The sequence below is a fragment of the Sceloporus occidentalis genome, unplaced genomic scaffold, assembly GCF_023333645.1.
Source record: "Sceloporus occidentalis isolate IW3139 unplaced genomic scaffold, rSceOcc1.0.p SCAF_33, whole genome shotgun sequence".
NCBI classification, from domain to species: domain Eukaryota; kingdom Metazoa; phylum Chordata; class Lepidosauria; order Squamata; family Phrynosomatidae; genus Sceloporus; species Sceloporus occidentalis.
Window position 1 is genome coordinate 7210001 of NW_028317013.1, and position 25078 is coordinate 7235078.

At 40.0% G+C, this 25078-nt stretch overlaps 1 protein-coding gene across 1 annotated transcript in view; it reads left to right on the forward strand.

The window, feature by feature from the left end:
• LOC149298382 (plexin-A2-like) overlaps positions 1-24811 on the forward strand; it is a 134408-nt gene extending 109597 nt beyond the window's left edge. The window contains exons 16-31 of the mRNA XM_089487583.1: positions 933-1026; positions 1531-1770; positions 2488-2631; positions 2981-3215; positions 3958-4100; positions 8995-9263; positions 15439-15505; positions 16039-16185; positions 16827-16986; positions 17256-17359; positions 19529-19628; positions 21536-21726; positions 22035-22204; positions 22421-22633; positions 23017-23167; positions 24716-24811. Of these exons, the coding sequence (XP_089343709.1) occupies positions 933-1026; positions 1531-1770; positions 2488-2631; positions 2981-3215; positions 3958-4100; positions 8995-9263; positions 15439-15505; positions 16039-16185; positions 16827-16986; positions 17256-17359; positions 19529-19628; positions 21536-21726; positions 22035-22204; positions 22421-22633; positions 23017-23167; positions 24716-24811 (2524 nt within the window). The remainder of the gene's footprint in view (positions 1-932; positions 1027-1530; positions 1771-2487; positions 2632-2980; positions 3216-3957; positions 4101-8994; positions 9264-15438; positions 15506-16038; positions 16186-16826; positions 16987-17255; positions 17360-19528; positions 19629-21535; positions 21727-22034; positions 22205-22420; positions 22634-23016; positions 23168-24715) is intronic.
• Positions 24812-25078: the final 267 nt, after the last annotated feature.

A 25078-nucleotide genomic window follows, 5' to 3' on the forward strand; every position in this document is an offset into this window, starting at 1 on the left:
ACCAGCCATTTTCATAATTATGTTCATATCTTAAGTATACTAGAATAATCTTTTTAAATATAGCCATGTTTTGTTATACCATTACTGAGAGAAAAGCCTCAGCATCGAGGGGTTGGGAATTGGGATAAGATGTGATTAAGACCTTTCTGCCAACTTGACTAAACGTCTTATGAAGTACTGGGTTCCATTATAGGTACAATCTGAACTGGAGAGACTGTTAAGGGTTAAAATGCCCCGACCGTCCACTGACCTATTTTTATTTACGTGGTTAAGTCATGCTAATGGATCTGTAAATTGACCAAATAAATATCTATTATTATATATTCCTTTCAAGTCAAAATTCCATCGATGAAGTGTTCATGCCATTGATTGTGAGCAGGAATAGAATTGACTTTGTAGTACAAAAAGTGTCCAAATAAATATCTATTAATATAATTTTTCAAGTCAAAAATCCATTGACTGCAAGTGTTCATGCCATTGATTGTGAGCAGAAATGGAATTGACGTTGTACTACAATGCTATCATTCAGATGTTAATTATATTGACAGGAAAAATGTCTATGTTCTACATGCAGGGGTCCAACCATCGGAAATTATAGTTAATAATAGTGTTATTGATGCTTATGTGGAGGCATGATGAATAGAGATTGTCATTGCATCTGCTGGTAACCGCATCTCCTGGCTTTCTATTGGCTGGTGAATAAAGGAAGCCATCTTGTGATCAAAGCTTGATGTTGAATATTTTGGTTATTGTCGTAGCCCAATATCATTACCACCTTATAACACAATAAATAGTTATTTTCATGATTCCGAAGCATCTTGGAGCATGGAAAATCTTTTACTTGTATTTGTTTCCCATGAATTCACATTTTTTTACTTGGAAACTTGGAGCTATGATGTGAAACAAATTCAAATGATCTTTCTTTATTACAGTGGTCACACATCTCTGACAGTAACCGGTACCAACCTGGACATCGTGCAAGAGCCGAGAATCCGAGTGAAGTTCAACAACAAGGAATCGGTGAACGTATGTGATTCTTCCTCAGAATATTCCGACCTTTTATGGTGTGGCTATGTAGGCTGATAGCATCTCAATCATGTAACTTCACTCGCTAAGCAGAGACTATACAAATGATGAAATAGTCAAAAATACCTTGCCCTGTCTATTACTCGAAATTAAGAAATTCTCTAGAAGCAAATAAAAAAGACTGCACATTACTTGTTTACTTGTGCTGAACAGTGTGCTGCTACAGCACCTTAATTTAGTGGTTTTATCTTCAAATGTAAATAGTCTGCTAGCATCAGCAGTTGCTGTGGTGATTTGAATTGGTTTGATTTTTGTTTTTGGACAGAACTGGCCACTTTAATATCCAGGCCAGTTAATAACGTAAATAACAAGATGTTATCTGTTATAGAATGTGTGTATTGAGTGATAATAGAAAGTAGCGGTGAAAATGCAGTTTCAGGGGGCACATTAACTCAGTCCTGCCTCTTATCTCAGTATTTCAGCTTTTTAATTCTGTTTTCCTAGGTCTGTAAGGTGGTAAACGCCACATCCATAACATGCTGGGCCCCTGCTCTCACACCCGAGTACCGTCCTGGACTGGATGCTATTGAAAAACCAGATGAATTTGGGTTCATCTTCAATAATGTTCAGTCACTGCTTATCTACAACAATACCAAGTTTCTCTACTACCCCAACCCAACTTTTGAACTTCTCAGCACCACAGGAGTTCTGGAGCAGAAGCCTGGATCCCCTATTATACTGAAGGTGACAGAACAAGACACTATAAATGTATTTTTTAAAGATTATAAAGTATGTGTGAGCAAACTGTGTCCATCATACAGCAATGAGGGTAATCATTGTAAAGCTAAATGGTACAACAAGTGGGTGTAAGGGAACATGTTCCAGGCTGTGTAGACCTATTTCAGCAGTTTTGGAGGAATTGTTGGAGTATTACATTGGCACATTACAGTATGGGATATAACATATTGCATAAACGTGGTTATCAAGTCTTTCCGCAAGAGGAGGAACATATTAGCCCTATCCAATAGGGGGGCATACGCAGATAAAGGTGGCATTGTCTGGGATGTCCAGGGGGAGTAAGTGCCTCTTCGTGAGCACTTCTGCAGATCTGCATGTGAGAATGCAGGGTGGGTCTAACCTCCAACAGGATGGACAAGTGGTAGTTAGGAGATCAAAGGTTGCACTTGGAGCAGCAATCGGCTGTGGCAGGCCAAGCCTCTCTAGACACAACAAAGACCATAAGGAAATTTGTAGATGTGGCTTCAAGATGCGCAGGGGATAGATATCCTTTCTCTGCATATGCCCTTGAAAAGATGTCTAACCATATATATATGACCTAAAATGTACTATAGCACCACAGTTAAGTGTAGTGTCCCCTCTATTGAGTAATTTAAATAACACGTTTATCCTCCTTCAGACCCTTTAGGCAAATGTTTTATGTTAATATTTCTTTCTCCACAGGGAAAGAACCTGTGTCCCCCTGCTGCAGGAGGAGCAAAGCTGAATTACACGGTGCTGATTGGAGAGACACCCTGCGCGGTCACCGTGTCTGAGACACAGCTTCTCTGCGAATCCCCAAACCTCACTGGACAGCACAAAGTGACAGTAAGACTGCTGATTACCCTGGTTGTGATATACAGACAGACGCTGCTGATTCCTTCAGATGTAGCATATAAATGCACAGTTTTAACGTATTAATGCCTATGTACAATATGGCATTTCCCATTATACATATGGTAAATTTTATTTGTGTCCAAAATAAGTTTTTTCCCCATCCCATGGTGTTCTCTCACGGTTGCACCTCTCCTATTCATTTTCTGTACTTGCTTTTTGTTAACCCCTATGTCTTTCTTTGCGTCCATGAATATTTAATTGTCTTCCCATTTATGTCATTTTCCCCTCCATATATCTCTATAAACACGGGTCTCTTTTGCCACCCTCTCTTCTCTGCTAGATCCACGTTGGAGGAATGGTCTTCTCCCCGGGTTCAGTCAATGTGCTTTCCGACAGTCTCCTGACACTTCCGGCCATTGTCAGCATTGCAGCTGGAGGGAGTCTACTTCTCATCATTGTCATCATTGTGCTGATTGCCTACAAGCGCAAGTCCAGAGAGAATGATCTCACCCTTAAAAGGCTGCAGATGCAGATGGACAACTTGGAATCGAGAGTCGCCTTGGAGTGCAAAGAGGGTGAGAACTTTGGGGACGCAGGAATATATGATAATCCCAATAGCAGTTTATAAATCTATAATGCGCGTAGTTTGAAAATAAATTAAATCAATCAATCAATCCTTGTCCCACTCCTACTTCTGTCCTACTCCCATGACAATGACAATGTTTCAAAGGTCTTTGCTCTCTTATAACATGGGCTGAGTCTTTCTGTCATTTAATGTGTTATTGATTTTGTTCCCACAGACAGGTCTCTGTATTAAATTTGTCTTGTTTTGTTTTTGCACATGTTCTGCTGTGCTAAACAACAGCCGAGCATGTAAAAGGGGTTTTGTTAAAACAGCTGGTCCCTGGCCTTGGATGGTTTAGAGATTTGTGCCGGACATAGAACCGGTGAATAAAAACCTGCCATCTGCCATCTGAGCTCAAAGCTAATCAGTAACACCAAGACTGGAATTCACTAAAAAGTATAGACAGAGTAATGTTTACAGAGAGTAGACTTTCGGAATGTTAAGGAGATCTTGTAGGTCTCAACCAGTAACATATTCAGTAATTTTCATTAAGAACACATTACAATAGAAGAATGACACACATTAAAATGATACATTATGTATATGTGTATTAAAGATAAATTACAAATTATTGTTGCAAATTGGCACACAGTGCTATGAAAACGTAAGTTTCTATGGATAGTCAGCTGCTGTACACAGTTCTAGCTATATGGTCTAATTTTTTTGGTTTGTCATGCTCCCCCCCCCCCCAGCTTTTGCAGAGCTGCAGACTGACATCAATGAGCTGACAAGTGATTTGGATCGTTCTGGGATTCCCTACCTGGATTATCGTACATATGCCATGCGTGTTCTCTTCCCTGGAATAGAAGATCATCCTGTGTTGCGTGAGCTAGAGGTCAGTAAACCAACAAAACTGAATGCATTATATCTTAGAGCCCTCACTGTGCTTGATGCAAGACTCAGTATCCATATTCAATAATAATAATAATTTGCATTGTCTGATCCTGGTTTGTAAAATGATGTAAACCATGTCTCATATTGACACCGTTCACAAGATCAAAGGACACATGTAACTCGAAGCCTCTATAGATACTATTCTCTCCACAGATACAAAACTTGCCAGTGTTGTAAATTAGAATACTGTGTCCATCCAATAGGTGGATACCAGCTCTTAGTGACTGCTCACACACATAGGGCAAGTCCCGCGTCAAATAGGTTTATTTTTTCTTGCATAAATATACATTTATCCTTTTCCACATGGTCTCCTGCATAGATTCCTGGTTTTTTGACTGTTGCTAATCAAGAAATAGTTCAGTGCAGCCAATTCTCCTTGCCACTAATACAAAGGTGTTAGTAATAGGAACATGAGGAAACATTTTCAGAATGCCTTAGTTTTTAAATGTATAAAAGTCTGAAAACATCTAAACTAACCTTACTTGTTATAACCATGTAAAATCTCCTACTGTACTTTTAAAGAGTCCCTGCAGAAGAACCCATCTTTCATGGTTGTTGTTTTTGAAACCACAAATATATGGCTCGCTCATCTGGACAACACATAGTTGAAGAAAGCGTGTTTAGGTGAACTAAATGTTCAAAACCCCCATCCTGCATACCTTTACCTGCTATGATATTAGAGAACCAGATGATGGTGCCCCCTGCAGCTCAGTGCCCTAGGCAGTCACAGATCACCTGTATGGTAGACCAGGCACTATATGCTCTCAGCAGAGGCGTATCTACTGAAAATAGCGCCTATGGCAAGCACTGAAATTGCGCCCCTGTCCAAATATCTAAAACCCATTTACTAGCCCCTGCTGCCCATATATATATATATATATATATATATATATATATATATATATATATATATATATATATATATATATATATATATATAATATTAGACCCTTCTGCCGATAGCAGGTATAGATCAACACACAAACCCAGATCAATTGAAATTCACTTGTGATCTCAGCACTGAAGGTATATATCAAATAAACAGAATCAGACATACAAATCCTGTATTTGCAGGTATACAATAAATATATGAAACGTAGCATCACAGGTATAGATCAAATACATACACGGAAACAGCATTGCAGGTATTAATCAACTGAATAGGACATATTAACCCTGTATTTGCAGGTACACATAAATAATGTATGGAAACATAACATAGCACATATGGATTTACAGAATAACACAAACCCAGCTTTGCAGGTAAAGATCAATTGGAATTCACATAAAAACACGGCATTAAAGGTATATTTAAAAACCCATAAATGACAGGCATAGATCACAGGTTGCACACCCCAAAGCCAGCCCTGGCGTCCACACTGCCCACATAGAACCTGACCAGCACCCAGATAACACACACATAAGATTTGCAATCTTTGTCCCCAAATAGCCCAGCACAAGTCAACTTTGTCCCCAAACAGTCCGGCCTGTGCCATTTTTGTCCCATATACACCCTGCCTGTGCCATCTTGGTCCCCAAGGCTCAAACCTCCTGCTAGTGCCATCTTTGCCCTTCCACAATTATACATCTATGATACACAAACACTTTTACAGTCACTCACTAATTCACACTTTCATTCAGACGACTCATCCACACATTAACTCATGCGCTCCCTCATTCACTCAATGCATCCACACATTAATGCACACTCTTTACTTATATCTACCCCCTCTCCCTCCCTTATCACTTTCTACCCCCCTCTCCCTCCCTTATCACTTTCTACCCCCCTCTCCCTCCCTTATCACTTTCTACCCCTCTCTCCCTCCCCTATCACTTTCTAACCCCCTCTCCCTCCCCCCACCCACTATATACCCTCTCCCCCCACCCACTATATACCCTCTCCCCCCACCCACTATATACCCTCTCCCCCCACCCACTATATACCCTCTCCCCCACCCACTATATACCCTATACCCCCCTAGCCACTATATACCCTCTCCCCCCCTAGCCATTATATACCCCCCTAGCCACTATATACCCTCTCCCCCCTAGCCACTATATACCCTCTCCCCCCTAGCAACTATATACCCTCCCCCCTAGCAACTATATACCCTCCCCCCTAGCCACTATATACCCTCTCCCCCCCTAGCCACTATATACCCTCTCCCCCCCTAGCCACTATATACCCTCTCTCCCCCCCTAGCCACTATATACCCTCTCCCCCCCCCTAGCCACTATATACCCTCTCCCCCCCCTAGCCACTATATACCCTCTCCCCCCCTAGCCACTATATACCCCCCCCTAGCCACTATATACCCCCTCCCCCTCGTAGTTCTCTCACCTTGAAGTCCAGCGACGGGAGCACGATGCTGCTGTCATCCTGCACCGCTCGCTGGTGCCCGCTGCTTCACTGCTGAGCGCCGTAATATGACGTCATATTTCGGCGCCCAGCAGTGAAGCAGCGGGCACCAGCGAGCGGCTTTTAAACGCTGTCTTCTTTTTTTTGATGCGGGGGAGAACGCATCCTCTGCATAAAAAAAAAAGACAGCGTTTAAAAGCTGCTCGCTGGTGCCCGCTGCTTCACTGCTGGGCGCCGAAATATGATGTCATATTACGGCGCTCAGCATGAAATGCCGGGACCGGGACGGAGGTAGAGGGCTCGTGGAAGAGAATGAGGGGCGCCGAGCGGTTGCTAGACGCCCCTCTCTCTCCTCCGCATCAAAAAAAAAAAAGACGGCGTTTGAAAGCCGCTCACTGGCGCCCCCTTCAAATGGCGCCTATGGCACGAGCCATAGGTGCCATACCCTGGATACGCCTCTGGCTCTCAGGCATCTAATGGACCTTTCCTGATTTATTTTGTTTTAAAACCCCATGTTACAGTTTCTGGGTTTTTTTGTATAATTAAAAGTGCTACATCAACTTATTCTGGCCGCACATGGGTTAGCGAGCTCCAGCCCGCGCTCTGTCCTTATCCCTGCGCAGGCTGTTTGCTGCTAACTCCCTGTCTCCATATAGCTATGGGTCATTGACCTGCTGTGATGGACTGCAGCCAAGCTAGGAGTCGGTGCAAAGATTCCAGTAATGAATTCCAGGGAAGGTAATGGCCTCATATTAAATCTGTCTCAGGGGAGGCAGCGATAAGAGAAGGCCAGATATTCGCATGGGAGAGGCGGGGTAGTAGGGAAGGAGACAGTGTGGATTATGCATGAAGAACATATACAAGGAGAAGGTTCTCGACCAGTATATATGCCTAAGGTCTGATGAGAGAGATTCACAGAAATACACTTCTGTTACCCTGATTCCTATGATGTACGGGTGTAGTTTAATGCCAATTGGTGGTAAAAAAGCATTGCGCTGGGTAGCAGTCTCAGATTTATCAGCAGAAATATGCCTACCGGCTTGGAAATGACTGATTTTGCTTCCTGACAGGCTGAGTAATCATTTTTCTGCTTCTGTGTTCAAAGAAATATGTCTGTTTAAGCATTGGTCATAGAATATTTAAGTTTCTGATGTCCTTTCACAGACAAATATATATAGTATTGGTTATATCTTTTAAGATCATAATGCTTGATGCAAAGTTAACATATTTGTGTCCATGAATGACTGAAGTTGGTGAAGTTGCAGAAAAGTAAAGAAACAGGGATAATAGGTGGTAGAAAACAGAAGGACCAGGATGGTCACAGTGGACAATGTAAGCCTTCATAAATGTCCAAGTTCTACCTTGATTACCCCTGATTTCACTAACATGAAGATTAACAAGTGAATTGTTTTATTCTATAATGCATTGTGGTGGGCCCAGGGCCAGCCCTAGAGTTTCTAGTTTCCATCCCCCTCCTTCTGCATATATTTTATTGCCAGCATAGGAAAGGACATCATGGTTGTGCACCCTACCAGTTCCTTACTAACCCATGTATTTTATTTACCGTATATAAAAGGCCTGTCCCAGAGAGCGTAAAGTTTTCATCAATAATGTTACCACCCCTGTCTCAGAAGTGGTGCTGTAGATACTTGCCCCAAGGTTGGCCAAATAGAACTACAACACGTATACATAGTTTTATATTCTATAATATTAAATGCGTTATATTTAATGTATGAGATGCTTGGGGAAGCCTAAAATAATTTTTTTTTATGAACCAAACTTGCCCTTGGGTCCTCTAAGCCTTTTATTCTGTTGTCTAGGCCATCTTTAAAGTTGGTACGTTTCATTAAATCTTGAATGTCAAACAAGGTCAAATGTTTGCTGCATCAAGGAGAAAGAAAGATGACTTTGTGGCAATTTGTTTGCTTGTTTTTAGTGTCTTCCAGTCATTTTTATCTAAATATTGTCTCCTTCACATTCGGGTCAGGGTGTAGGATTTGTGAACATTAAAACTGCTCGGTTGTTTGGAGGGAATATGTTTTAGTGATTGTTTGGCTCTCCAAACACGTAGGATTCAGTGCTCATTAAAACAAACAACAATAATTTTTTCTCAAGACGATGCTCTAAATTACTCCCTGATGCGTTCTAAGTGAGGGTAGGAGGTGAGGGCTGCTAAGTGCAAGTTGTTGTGTCTGACAGCTCAGCTGAGAGTTGGATGTAGTTCAGATATAAAGATAAATATTTAAAACACTGGACAAAGACACACAGAGGTTGAGTCTCGTTGGAGACTATATAAAGACATAACTTTAGAAGCTCTGTTTATGAAAGACACACAATTGTTTCACAGCTGTGTTGGGCTCTAAACAGTGGGTCTTTGTTACCAGCATGGTTTTGCAGCACTTTGTTGTATGTATTAAGTCTTCCCACCAAGTATAATGCCATTTTAAAGGAAAAGTACCTTTTTTTTTCCCTACAGGTGCAAGGGAATGGACAACAGAGTGTGGAGAAAGCCTTGAAGCTATTTGCCCAATTGATCAACAACAAGGTTTTCCTTCTGACGTTTATCCGCACATTGGAGATGCAGCGCAATTTCTCCATGCGCGATCGGGGCAATGTGGCATCCCTCATCATGACTGCCCTTCAAGGAAAACTAGAATATGCCACCGATGTCCTGAAGCACCTTCTGTCCGACCTCATTGAGAAGAATCTAGAAAACAAGAATCATCCAAAGCTTTTGCTCCGCAGGTAAGGACTATAATCCGGAGTAGGTGATAAAGCCCAGCCACTAGAATGTGTAAGAACCCAATAATACTTAGTGATAATAATGATAGTTATAGAAACATAATCCTATCATATTAAAACAGAGAGAGGAGGGCACTAATATGATGCAATATTTTATTGAATGGAATATTTGGAAAATCATTATAAAATTACTGTATTTTGGGGCGATAACAATATATATCAAAATAAAGAGTAGTCATCCCAAGTCCTAGAAGGCCTGCAGACATAGCTGGTGAAGCAGCTGTCTCGGTACATGATTTTTCCACCACTGGGATTAATAAATTTGCGCTTGTCTTTGCGATGGCATTATTTATATTAGATGCTTGTCTTGTACACGGCGTCAAATGTTACTTTAAAGGATTCTAGAAATGCTTTCAGTAGGTGGCAGTGAGCAGTTAAGGGCTTAAGGCAAGATAGAAAATTAGCAGGAAGCGTATTGAGGTGAACATTGATGAGCAGGGATAAAGCTGGACGTAGAAGCTGAGATTTAGCGAGGAAAGAACGATGCATAATTCTGTCCCGATGTATGTCATGGCATTACTAGCCCAGCTTGTATATATCACATTAGTCACTCCAGATTAAATCGTTGTGTGTCAACAATACTGTGACTGGGCAGCTCAACCATCCCCAGGTCACGTGGCGGCTCAGTGATGTATCTGGTAGAAGCACGAGTCAGCTTCTAGAGATTAAACTCTGACACGCTGCAGGATGAACCCATCACCAGGGAACATCTGACTTCAGAAGGCATTAGTGCTGTTTAAAAATAACGTTGGCAAAGAAAACATAACTACTTTTGTTGCGCTAGATGATGACAGAAACCCTTTCCGTATGTTTTGTGGCACAGGGTTTTGGGGTGCGTGATTAGTTACCCTACTGAATCTCTTTGATGCTGATTTAATGGGGGAAACATTATCATCACAAAAACCGTAGGGCAGAACCATTTACTGTCTTACAACCTCACAAAGAGCATTTGATGTTGCACAGCTTACAGGAGTGTAATAACCCATTATCCACCAAGTGCTTTCATGCACAGATGGGACTGTTGGTGCATTTGGTTCCAGCAACATTAATGTGGACCCTACAGGCTACCTCTGGTAATCATCCAATGTTCACTATATAGTTATGGTGCAAAGTGATGAAAGTAGAGTAGTTGGTTGCTAATGGTGAATTTGACGGAAGAGAAGAACCAGCTTGTCTAGATTGAACATTTTGTCCTTGCTGTAAACCCCTCAAGCCTTAATCGTTCCTTCATCTTATATTTCTGATCAGGGCTGGACTGGGATAAGTAAGTGGCCTTGGCCTTTTTAAGGCGCCCACTACCAGGGTACGCATGGCCACTCATATTTTTTTTTTTATGCTCTTGCACACTGCAGGACCTGATCTGCAGGTGGAGTGACAGTATGGGTAAGTGTACGGCCGTATCAACAACCAGCCCAATGGACAATTACCTGATCTGCCAGATGGCCAGTCCGAGCCTGTTCATAGTAGGCTTATTCCCATCCCCCAAAGTATGAAAAAATACAAAACCTTCTTATATATGTGAAAATGAGTTGGTCGTCATAGGGTATAGAAAAATAGATCTGTGGCTTGCGATAGTTTTGCAGGCCGATAATCACATCATGCAGGGACCAATTATCTACCCAGCGCATAAAACACAATTCTTATTGTCCGCTGTTGGCGTGTGCATCATTGTTTACTGACCCGGCTTCATCCTCCCAGTTTGAAAAATCTACTTTATGGTGCATTTTACTTTAAAATGCAGTCAGTGTTTTGAGGTTGTTTTTTCCCCCCGCTTGCACAGGAAATGGTTGTTGATCCTTGTGTGTCCGTTAACACAGAAATTGTCCCACTAGGCGCAATAATGGAATCCTTTTAATTTCCCCCGGGGATTGGTGGAAAGAGAAGGAGAGGGAGGGGGAATGCGGGTTGCCTATATTTCCAGAGCCAGCTATTAATATTAGTTCATCACTCTTACAGTGAGGATAAAAATAGACACCTTAAATGCTGGATGTTAACCCTTACATGGCTCTTAGATGCCACATTGTATTTATAGAAGAAAGTTAACACACATAGCTGCGTAAATAGGATTTTCAAATTCCATAAAAGATGCCCTGGTAACAGGTATGAGAAATAGCGAGAGTATTCTTTTTGTCCTAAGGAGTCCCACATTGAAACAGTTCAAGCCTTTGTATCTTGGTATACATCATACCGTATGTACCAATGTATATTCAATACATGCTTAAAAATGAATACAAATTTTTCAAATAAAAAAAAATAAAACAAGAATTGTCCAGGAAGAATAAATGTCAAATTGACGTAGACACAGCATTTTTGTTATTAAGGTCCTTCTTTTAAATATTTTCCTGCTAGACTGTCCAACTTAAAGGGAAAACAAAAAAAAAATAATAATAATAATAAAAAATATCTTCTATATCTGCTATGGAAAGGGGTAAAAATTAGTTTCAAACAGCAGATCTCCTTGTCTTAGAATAAGCATTTAATCTTAAAGGGTTGAGTCTGTGCAGGTTATGCTTATGCATTGCCGTCTCCATAAGTCAGCACATTAGTGCCCTAAAACCATCTCCTATATTCTTCATGTGAGGGAACGCATCTCCTGTACCACAAACCAAAAAGAGTGTGCTCTTTGAAGTTTCCGACGATTGAATCACAGGTTTCAGGGAAAGTAAAGAGATGGGTTATCCCCATTACCACCAAAGAGACTTTAAACACACCGTCGCCGAGACTCGAACACTTCCACTCCCCGGAGGGCTCCTAGCAAGGACACATCCATTATTTTTGGGAAACGGTAAATATTAATGCAGAGCAGGAAAGATCAGCCGTGGCCTGAGGGAGACTACACAGTGAGAGAGAGAGAAAGCTGGAATGAAAAAAAAAAAACCCACAGCCATGTTCCTGCAATTTAATTACATGCTTGGTTGTTTCAAAATGAAATTTATTTAGTGACGGGATACGGAGGCAGTCGGTTTCCTTGCAAAGAGCGGTGGCGGGAGGGAGAGGTCCTTAGGGAGAGGGCAGTGTGGTGGCAGAGCTGCTGGTGGTTTGCGTGATCAGCAGGAACAAACATCAGAGGGTTACAAGTGCAAGACATGTTAAAGAACCAGGTGCCACTTTGGATGAAACACTTCATGCAGATACCAAATATGTTTAGGAGCCAATAGCCTTCTGTCATAGCTGCGCAGTCCATGTAGACCCATGTAGTCAACCAGAGTGCATTTTGGAGGGTATTTGTTTTTGTGAATAAAAATGATACTGGATTCTATTCTTAATCAATGCTTAGACTGGATTTTAATGATATTTGGGGGGGGGGGTTAATTCCCCTTAAATGCGTGGCGTAGCTAAAATACAATGTATTGTAATTAGGTGCTGGCTAATGGTAGTACTCCCAGCTGTTGCGGATTTCCCTTAACCCCCGATGGCTGATGGATGGTCCGTGTTGTTGCCGCTGTCAGAGTGAGGGGTTTATATTGTGTCTTTGTAAAAGCAGAAAGCGTAAATCATCCACTGTGTTTCTAAATTGGCGTAAGTGCTTTGAAGCATTGCAATGATTATTTAATAAATAGTGATACTGATAAGGCTTTCTTGCAACAGGGAAACCTTTTTATTCAGTGGGTTAATTTATCACTCCCAGTGTTTCTGAGGTTTCGGCCGTCTGCAACGAGTTATCAAAATAATCTTGATCGTGCCATACATGGTTAATTTCAATTTTAATTTAAATACAGTTCTTAACTATATGTGGGCTATTAAAAAAAAAATGGCAGAGCTTATAGCATGGAGCTTACTGATTCCGGTGCGATGTTGATTGAATCAGGATTGTGCGAAAAATGATTACTTCTGGTAGCAGATCCACCATGATTTCCTTTTTTTAGAAAATGTATGCCATTTAAAAATGCAGCAGAACAGCCCTCTATCCAGTTGATATGCGTAATTAGGGTAGCAAATTATTGCAGATATGAATGTAGGGTTTTAGGAAATTAGAATCTTTCTGATGGTGAAAGAGTTAAACTGCCAACCACAATATTAAAGTGTATCCCCCCCACACACACACACGTATTCATCGGTTGAACGCTCTGTGGGGCGCGTTCTTTTCGTTAAGACGAGAAAAGAAATGTAATAATTGCGGCTGCTGTGCTGCGTAGAATATATGAAAAAAAAAGTCGAGATTTGTTGGAATAATCTCTAGGGTTTTGAAATTCACGCAGCTCTGGAAAAAAATTACAGGCATCTTTTAAAAGCCAGATTTGTTCTCTCTTTTGTGAAGCTTAACGTGAAGTGCGACGGGCCTGCACAGGATTAAAAACATGAGAAAAGGGACAAGGACACCACCTCGTGTAGCTACGAAGCCTCATCCCCACCATAATATGCCCACGTATTTGTATAGGGATGCCATCTTATGTGAGAAGGGACCGTACAGTACTACTATATATATTAAGCAGGATGAATATGACCCTTGGGGGCTAGTTCATTCACTGCCTACCAGAATCCTATTTGTTCCAAGTTTAACAGCAAACAATGGTCCAACTTTCTTCCAATCACCACATTTGCTCTCATAGTCCCTCAAATATCTCTGTGGTAATATAAAAATACCCTGGCTTAACCAGCGCACAACGTCTAAGATCTCAAGGCCATATTGGGCCTGTGAAGTTTTACACTTATCGCAGCTGGCATGGCATATAATATGTAAAAAAGAAAGAAAAACAGCATTGTCCTGGGTCACAGGCACAAAATGGCTGCTCCCTGTGAAGATGGCGGAAATCATTACCCTTCCATTAGAAATATAACTCATGTTTCTGTATTTGGTATAGTACGCTTAAGTTTTATTTGTATTTTATAATAAAAAGGATTTTTTTGTATTTTAAACAAGAATTTTATCAAACCTGAGATATAATATACACAAAACTGTTTTTGTACAGATCCTGTGATTTTGTATATTAAACACGCACGTTCCCTGGGTCTCCTAAGTTTTGAAAAGGTGTGAGTGTTTCAGCTAATGCTACACACTGCTGAAAATAGAAAGGTTAGCGCAGCTGACTTCCCTTGGCAGTATAAATTGATATTTGCGTTTACATATTTACATTTCTATTCATGCGGGGTGTACATTCAGCTGGAATAAAAGGTGGCAGAGTATAGATTCACCAAAGGAATTTTACATTTTATGTATCCATAAATAAATATTGAATATCCACTCTACTGCTTGAGTTGGGACTATGGTTCCCCAGTGTTAGGATGTGTCTGAGACAGCGATGAAGAATAGAGAGCCTCTAATATTATTTATTGACTGTTACATGGCAATGCAAGCCACTGTATTGTTTTGGTGAAAAAAATGGCCTATTCCTCAGATAACCGCTTTCTTTCTGCACCAGGGTAGATTGCTAAAATAGAACACTAACACCAAGAAACAAGCAGCAGGGTATTATAAATGGAAAGTGAATCCCTGAATAGCAATAATTCTAAAAACACTAAAAATTCTAACTTTATTAATTTAATTAAAGCCTCACTAAATCTCAAGGTAGAAGAAATCTTACTAACATTCCTAGTAATCACCCCCCCCTTGGGTTCTTAATGTCAATTTGTAGCTAGAGGTGTATCATGGAGCTATGTTATCTCAAAGTAATCTCAGAGTAATCTCGGAGTAATCTCATAGCTACAGTAACCCTAACTCCTTATAGTACAAATAAAATGTAAAAAAAAAATAAGAAAAAAAGAAAACAAGCAAAAAAAAAATGAATGAAGCAAAAACATTATGAGTAAGCACCAGTTGGGTCGTGTTCTTCCTGCATCCCATTTCCGTGTGCAAGATTGTCTTCTGAAGATTTTTGGCACCAGTGCTTCCCCTCTACATGGGGACTTGCATATGTTTGCTGATTACAAATATCGTATAAGCAATAATTACATCATAACCCAGCATCCGTGACAGAGCACCGAGAGAAGGAAAAACCTTCCTACCTTTGAGAATAAGGGTCACATCTGGCCTCTTGGAACTGGGAGCTTTTTTTATAACCCCCACGGTTAAGCCACTGAAAGCAAATATCATTTACAATTCCATCAGTGTATCTGGAAAAAGGAGACATTTTAAAGCCTGGTAATGCTAACATTCTGATATTTTTCATTCACCCCATAGGACGGAATCTGTAGCAGAAAAGATGCTGACTAATTGGTTTGCGTTTCTCCTGCACAAGTTCCTCAAGGTAAGTGTTTATATGTGTTTAGTACTGTTTCACAAGAATAAGAGATGCAACGCCGGACGCATAACAACATTTGAACAATGTATGGGGGAAAAGTGGGCACACAATGCCCTGGCAGCACCTATTATACTTTTATTTCCATATGTGCATAGATAACTAGTTTAGTTATCTCTATCTCCGTCAAATGAGCAATATGGATGCAGCTATAACATACTAATAGTTAGAGGTATATGGATTAATGCATATTCATACAGAAATTGACAGGGTAGACTTCTAAATTGTCTAATACCCCTTAAACACATATTGCTATGCAATTTTTAGAACATTAATAAGGAAGAGCAATTTGTTGGAATACAGAAACACTTAGGCAGTGCAAATAACATAAACGTTCTTATTTGCATAAGAAAATTAGCTTTAAAATCATTTAAATTAAAAACGATAAAAGCCGAATAACTGGTAAATGCCCAGCATTTTAGCTGGTGCAGTTACACGAACACCACGCTCACAGTCAATGATATGTGTGACATTGCTTGCAGGAATGTGCCGGAGAGCCGCTGTTTATGTTGTACTGCGCTATTAAGCAGCAGATGGAAAAAGGACCCATCGATTCCATCACGGGAGAAGCGAGATATTCGTTAAGCGAAGACAAGCTGATTCGGCAGCAGATTGAGTACAAAACCCTGGTAAATGAATGAGCGGGGTAAAAGGGGAGTTAGAGGAGGAATGTGGAGCTTTGCCACGAGATGGTAAATGAATGAGCAGGGTAAAGGGGAGTTATAGGAGGAATGTGGAGCTTTGCCACGAGAGGGTAAATGAATGAGCAGGGTAAAGGGGAGTTAGAGGAGGAATGTGGAGCTTTGCCACGAGATGGTGCTGATGACAACATTTAGCAGATAACGATTTCCCTTTTGCGGATGGTCTTGAACAATCCAGGCAGATTTATTATTATTATTTATTGTTATTGTTTTATATAGCGCCATCAAATTCCATAGCACTGTACAATGGGTAGACAGGACATAGCAAGTAGTATGTAACATAACAAATTGACTTAACGAGACAACGGGTGAGGAGGGCCCTGCTCAGACGAGCTTACAATCTAGAGGTTTCTCCATAAGTCTTTTTTTGTCTTTAGCAAAGATGGCTTTATCAATATTTAATATGTAATGCTAAGTTATTCTTTTTTAAATGTACGAGGTGCAATGTCTCTTAAATGGATAGCAAACTAGAATTATTGATTAGCGCAGCACTTTATTAAATTCAATGTTTTCTTTTACTTACCCCTTGCTCTGTCATTCTCTAACTGCTCTTTTCCTCTCTAATTCAGATTCTAAACTGCGTGAATCCAGACAATGAAAACAGCCCAGAGATCCCAGTAAAAGCTTTAAACTGTGACACCATTACTCAGGTCAAGGAGAAAATCCTGGACGCTGTATATAAAAATGTGCCATATTCTCAGAGGCCCAGGGCTGTGGATATGGACCTTGGTATGTTAATTCAGTTGATGCTGGCATTATTAAAACCCATAAGGCATTAACACCTTAATAGCGCTAGAAGTTTGAGTTGGTTGAAAAAGTTGCATAAGTGGCTGAACCTAGCAAAAATGATAGTCAATATTTTTACTTATGATTTTTCTTTAATTTCTATTACTTTCTGGTATGATATTATCCGTATCCCTAGAGGTGTTGTTTGGGTGCAGATGGGCTTCTGTTACCTTAGCCTTGACATGACCAGTGCCATTTCACCTTTTTTGCAGAATGGAGGCAAGGTCGTATAGCTAGAGTGGTTTTACAGGATGAAGACATCACAACCAAGATAGAAGGGGACTGGAAGAGGCTAAATACCCTAATGCATTATCAGGTAACCATTAATTTGATATAATAATAATAATAAACTACAGTGAACAATAATTTAAAGTGGACTAAAGTCACACTCTTATGAGTGTTAAAATCATAAAGCACAATATGGACATGGGCAGGGTAGATCATGGGAATCGTTCCTTAAGTCCTCAAAGACCCCAGGTGGTCTTTTCTGGATCTAGAGGTAGTCAGCGAGATTATACAAGGCATGCTTACCTCTCAACAGTGTATAAAGTATCTGCATTATTGTTGATGTCAGACATCCATCTGTATATAATGTATTGCATTTTTATGATATAATCTATAATGAATAGAGCTAGACAGTGCATTACTTTGTGCTGATGGGACACTAGCGCTAGACTGCTGACCTGCTCAGTGCCTGGAATATAGGATTGGCAGTGAAAAGCTGCATTCGGACTAGTGAACGGTTTTACATAGACACATATGGTATACAGAAAACCAAAACTGTACTGTGGTCTGATAAGGGGGGGGGGGGGGTTGTCTGTGTGTCACCAGACTATAATTACAATCATCACAGCTATTACTCCCTACACATTTATCAAAATTACCCCTGGGAAGCAAATTATTCTACTGGGCATCCACATAATGACCAGAGAGAAAACAAGCAATTATAGCACTGCTTGTGTGGTGTGCCAAGGTTAAAAATGGCCTGTTTGCCCCTTTTAGTCGTTGTGTTGGCATGTAGCGCGTAAGCGTGTGATGAAAATAAACATGCAACAATATGGCAAGTTCCCATTAAAAGATTTAACCAAATTTTCTGGCACAAACAACTTTATTTTTTTATTTCTTTAAGTTTTCATTGTATGATTCCAAGTTAGATTTATAAGGAGGATAAAACCATGGAACTTTACTTAAAGCAGCTATAACAGAATCTCGTTAGCGCTAATATTCATTTACGGTTTGACTTTTGCCTAATTAATCCTCTTGATGTAATAGAAGGACAGGCAATTTAAACATCTGAAAGATGGCTTTACTGCCTGTCCTACCATAAATCACATTTTTATAAAGTTCATAAAACTGGTTAGGATAAAAAATGGTTTAATAAGAATGCTTTATGGTCCATAACATTATGATAGCAGCTTTATTCCCATTGTACTTCTGCTTTAATTAAATCAGCAACATTTTTCTCCATATTTCAGATGGGGTTATAAATGAGAGAGACACGGAAATTTTCCAAGTTTTCCAAATTTCCGGTTCTCGCAACAAGTGCCTTTGAACGTTTGAATGCAGGGTTGGGTTATGTGGAAATGCCACAGGAAATAACTGACATAGCTCGTCGAAGCTGCATTGTTTGCCAAGCAGAAAAGCTAAAAAAAAAAAAGAAAAATCAATCTGTAATTCCAAGAATATTAACAGTTCTTTTAAGGGATAATTGTAACATATTATTTGTAAGGAGAAAGGGGAAACGCGCAATGATGATTGGTCTAAAAAACATAGTAACACAAGCTATGACATGATTGGTTCCTTATCATTTTCATCATTGAATAGGTTAAAAAAAATTCAGGAAATAAAATATTGAATATTATTTTTTAAACCTTTTTAGCATGCTGTTAGTAGACAGAAATTGTACGTTTCATGTAAACACTAATAGAGCCCATCTAAAGAAGACAATACAGAGGTCTCAAAAGCCTACGTAACATAATTTTCTTTGTTAGTCTAATAAATGGTTATCGACTAAAGGCTCTTTGGTCCATATGGCTATATACGTTTCCCTTCACACAAATAAACTATTCCGTTCTTCCACTTCCCCCCTCCGATGTTATTGCAGCGTTTCCCTATGCAATAAAAATATGCCCTCACCCTCCAAGCCTCCACGGTGCATGCCAAGATGGCTCCTTTGCCAAACAAACATGTTGAAGATGAGTGGCCGGGCACAGTTCAGAGATTTCAGTTTTGTAAATTCAGCAGATGCTACAGGGGGGATACAGGGAACAAAAAAACATGTATGACACATTTCGCACCTCCAGGCTCTTAGTCATCAGCAAGAAATAATAAAACTCTCATCGTGTAGCAATAAAGTTTTTAATTTGCACACTTTTTTCCTTCAATCTACGATAAATGATTTGTTTTTCCTGCCAGTGCAGTTACATTTTGTGACCACAAGGAGGCATCAGAGCTCCAGACTGACTACATTTTCTATTCCAAACAGGTCTCTGACCGCTCAGTGGTAGCCCTTGTTCCAAAACAAACATCATCCTACAACATCCCAGCTTCAGCCAGCATTTCTCGGACCTCCATCAGCAGATATGGTGAGAAAAAGCTCCTGTATAAAAAAATTAAAAAAAAGGAGGAAGGAAGCTATCTGAAATATAAACCTGACATGTCTCGCACATTATTAGATTTGATTTATTCTCTACACTAGTTATAGTGCGTCTTCTCTGCCCATCCTTAACACACCTTCTCTAACTTGTGTATGAAATATACAGTTGTGTCACTGTAACATCCGTCTGTGTGTGTGCGAAATAACTACTTATACTCATGTCAGGAGAGATTTAAAATGTGTATCATTGGGGTCTGAGGGTGACTATGCAATCACTTCAACTAGATGAGATGAATATAAAAGATTTTATTTTTTTAAGTAATGATTTTAATTAAGTACTGATGTTTGGCTATGGATTATTTTGTTCTGCAATTCATTCTACATTCTCAGGCACTCAGAGTGTTAAGATAATATCTGATCTTTGGTCTCATCTTAGATTCACGATAACCATACGCCTTATACAGGCATCAAATTATCTTACTATATTATCGCGTTCCACTTACCTACCACCCTCTGAGTTATTATATTTATGCATATTTCCACAGTATGTCTGATACAACATTAAAGATTTTCATCTTATTGTATGCCTATAGCCAGGTGGTAAAGTCCAGTTTTCAAGAGCCTGATCCCACAGCTTAGATTTCATTATTATTATTATTTATTTATTTTTTAATTATTTTTATTATTATTATTTTTAGTATTTTTTTTTATAAAATTCAAAACGTATACAGGGACTGATCAGTGGACAAACTGTTTGAGTAGAATCATTTTACATTGGCATTGGTTAACCCTTGTTGTATCTCAGAGGTTTCAAGTCTCTCTTTATGCAGTGCAAAGCGTCAGCACGGAAGGGGACTGAAGCATGAAGAAAGATAAAGCCCCATTACATTTTACTAATACTAAATAATACCCAGCAGGCCCATTCTACAACGCACACTCGTCCCCGCCTTTGCAAAAACCCACACGGCCCATTTTCATTCAGATCACACCATAGAAAGTCGTAAATCACTGAGGATAGTCTACGAGGGTTAGCGTCTCCAGAAACATTTTTCTCCTTCGTTCATTAGCATGCAAATTATAGACTCTTTTGCAAGTGTGGTTGTGCAAAAAGAATAATAGTAAACGTTATGGTGCATCATTACATATTGTTATTCCAATTGAACACTACCGTTGTTTGTGGATTTCAGACCCAGCGTTTAGTATATAGTTGTAACACAAAAGCTACTCCTGTTTCTGCTCCTGAGGGAGTTACCTGCTGAAATATTAATGATGGGGTTGGAAATTTTAATAGGGGCTGTGCATTGTGTAGGATGGACGGAGAGAGGGCAGAAAAGAAGGATTTTCTAGCAGATACACTATTGTCTGGCCGGTAGAAATTTCTGGAGAACATCTGATCATGCTTCCTGCATCCCCAGCTTTTACTGTATAATAGCATCTGCTTGACAACATAGATAGTGTAAATGACACCCCCCCCCCCCAAGCGTGTCTCGATCCTGATAAACATGATCTTGAAGGCATGCTTTTGGCAGGTGGAATTTATTGTATTCGCTATGACGCTATTAGTGGCCTACAAACCTCATCTGCATAATTTGCATACTTCTTTCTGGGGCAGGAAACTGGAGAAAAAGGCATCATTTAAGAGCTGCAGAATTAAGCAGATACATTTCTAGCACAATCATGGATGACTGTGTATATGTACAGTGTTTTGGTTTAGGGAGGTGATGACAAGAAAATACTAAGCACATACCTATTAAGGTTAAGGTGACAATTGTTTCAAATTAGAACTTCAGAATTTGGCTTTTTTTTTTTTTGCTCTGCAATAAATAATATAATTATATCTTAACTTGATAGTTAACCTTTAAGTTGCATTGTGTAACCCAGCATTTTCTCCTTCAGATTCCACATTCCGCTACACTGGTAGTCCTGACAGCCTGCGCTCGCGTGCTCCTATGATCACCCCAGATCTAGAGAGTGGGGTGAAAGTCTGGCATCTGGTGAAAAATCATGAACATGGAGATCAGAAAGAGGGAGATCGTGGTAGTAAAATGGTATCTGAAATCTACCTTACCAGACTGCTAGCTACCAAGGTAAGCAAAGAATGTTTTTTTTTTTTTATACTTTTGATTCTGAGTTTAATACAGATTGAATCAAGATCCACATTGAAGTCGAGGATAATTTCAGAAACCTCATAAAAGTTTAAGATGATTTTGTGGATAAGTACATGTAAAAGCTTCTAACTACATCTGCCTGTCTTTCTTACAGTAAGAGGTCACAGTTTTAACAGAAGCATTTGGATACTAATCATATTGGTTGTAATGCAGAATTTAGTGTTTGCCACAGAGCTTTTCAATGAACAACCTGTTGTAGTTTTAAAACCTATTTTTGTTCATTGTAGGGAACCCTGCAGAAGTTTGTGGATGACCTATTTGAGACACTTTTTAGTACGGTGCACCGTGGGAGCGCGCTTCCCCTTGCCATCAAATACATGTTTGACTTCCTGGATGAACAGGCTGATAGACATGGGATTTACGATACAGATGTGAGGCACACGTGGAAGAGCAACTGGTAAGAAAGGAGTAATGGGGACATAGAACAAAGGATACCAGAAAATGTATGACTGGATTGTATAAAATTATTATTGGGAGAAGAGGGCTGTAGAAAGAGTTCCATCTAGTGGTCAAAATGTGGAAATGCCCTCAGCCTTATCTTTATAAATGCAAAACTAAATAATGTACCCTTCACTTACTTTATCTCTTGTGTCCATCTTTCTGATCCATCCAGCCTCCCACTCCGGTTTTGGGTGAATGTCATAAAGAATCCCCAGTTTGTGTTTGACATTCACAAGGGTAGCATCACAGATGCCTGTCTTTCTGTGGTGGCGCAAACGTTTATGGACTCTTGTTCCACTTCGGAGCACCGGCTGGGCAAAGATTCGCCCAGCAATAAGTTGCTGTATGCCAAGGACATACCCAATTACAAGAATTGGGTAGAGAGGTGAGTCGCGCACTGCTTAGAAAATCCCTTTTCATTTAAAAAATATATATAAAACACAAGGGTAACACGCATGTATTCAATAAAAAAGAGAGATACTAAGCACCATATTCACAGGGGTTTTGATTACATTCCCTGAGTCCCCAGATCACAAAGTAATGGAGTTTTAAACCCCTGGAGATGTTTCTCCTTCTGATTACAGTAGTGCCTAATAACATTCAAATTCTTGGGATACACTGCCTATTACAAACTTCACAGTAAGTAAATGAATGAGCCTCTGCATTAGGGGTTTCCTTTGGTGAAATGTGAACTGTTAACAAAGGGCTTTCCCTTGGGGTACTTTTTGCAAAGACAGTAAGTTCAGTAAGCGTCTCTGATTTCTGCAGGTATTACGCTGATATTGCCAAACTACCAGCCATCAGTGACCAAGATATGAATGCCTACCTCGCAGAGCAGTCTCGCATGCATGCAGCAGAATTCAACATGCTGAGCGCACTCAACGAGATCTACTCCTACATCAGTAAATACAGCATGGAGGTGAGGAATGTTAATAGGAACCATTGTTCTTGGGATAGTGGTGTGCAGCAATATATTCCAGACCGTGATCTCACTGTTTGTTTCATCAGATTGGGTTCTTGTGACGAGTATATCACCAAATATAATGGCAAAATCAGTGACATAAACAACTAGCAAAAATAAAATTACACCATTAAATTACAATAAATAATTCCAGACCTACTCTCTACAATTTAACAAATGCTATCTGTAACTACAGTCATCCTCACCGGTATGGCATGTCAACTATTAAAACTATTCACTATAAATTACTTGAGCAGATATACACTTTTTTAAAAAAAATTCACTCAGGCATACTGTTCTGTTCCTCTTCCTTTACAGGGAAGTTTTCTTGTTTACGTTTTTTATTACCTTATAACGTTACAATGTAACTGAGATAAATGCTTATCAAGATGGTTTGAATTTTCAATGTAATGACAGCTGCGACTGTCTTGATTTGATCATAACTGACAGCTGTGTCTGTCTCTCATGTATTACTATTGGTGTTATTTGTACCTCTTATTTCTTTGAAAATTAATAAAAAACTATTGAAAGTAAATTACAGTAAATATGCACAATATAAATGTATTTACATAGTTTAATGTGGTTACAGTGAAAATTTGTTTAGCAAACCTTGAGTCTACGTGACTTATGATTTAGGGTCCCTAATATACAATACAAGCAACTGTTTCGTAATGCAAAAATGTAAAATTTGCCCAGCACCCAGGTTGCACAGATTGCATCCGCTGGATTACAATAACAGTAATGGATAGACTGTTCTAAATACACACATATACTCCACACTTATAAATGCCTGCCCATAAACACACTTGTCTACCCATACACATACACTTGCACATAAATATCCTGGCTTACATTTGCCCTTGTATCCACACGTTTGCCCTTAGACATACTAGCCCAACAAATGCTTTCAAAACACAAACACGCTTTCTCTCTTACTTTATCTGTCTCTCCCTTTTGTCACTACCTATATCTCCCCTTTTTCCCCATCACTTACCTTGCTTTAGTTTGGTGTTGGTAGTGTGAGGCTTCTGTCGATGTGTGCACAACTTCACTGCTGACATCATATCCCAGCATTCAGCATCAATCGCGAAGGAGCAGTGAGACAGAGGTCTGATCAGACCTCGTGCTCCCTTTATCTAGGGCTAGTCAGAGGAAGATCTATGATCTCCCCTACCCACCCTGCTCCACCAGCCGTGAGCAATTCAATCCGCCACAAAGGAGGCACCACCGCGTAGATCTGCGCTGTAGGCCGGCGCTTACCTTGCGTTAGGGTAGCACTGGCGCTGAGCACAGGATGGCAGTCCACACCTGCTGAAACCCCTAGTGACGTCTCCAATGATTGGCATATCAGACATTTTATATTGTTACTGTGGGGAAAAAAACAATATGTGTAGGAATCATGGATAATCTTCAGTGTGACAATCCAACTTTAAATAGAAATCACTTGGCATATTTTGCTTTACATTGCCTGTCCTCAAAACTAACATCTCTTTATTTCCCCAACAGCTCATCACAGCCCTGGAACATGATGAGCAGGGTCGTCGACACCGCTTGGCCTACAAAGTGGAGCAGTTGATAGGAGCAATGAGTTTTGACAGCTGAGCTTGACCATTTCTCTCCACGACCAAGGAAAGGGGAGAGACTCCTGGCAAACGCTTTTAAGACAGAGTTGCAGGTCTTCTGGCCTTTCCTTCCAACTGTGAAAAAAACCCTGACGTCAAACGTCAGTAGGTCGTACAATAACTTGGTTCCCTCAAAAGAACAAGGAAAGCAGCCAAACCCTTTCCTCTCGATATAATTCAGAACATGACAACTTCACAGGAGTTTCCATGAACTAGACAGGCTGCTGAATGCATGTTCTATGTAAAT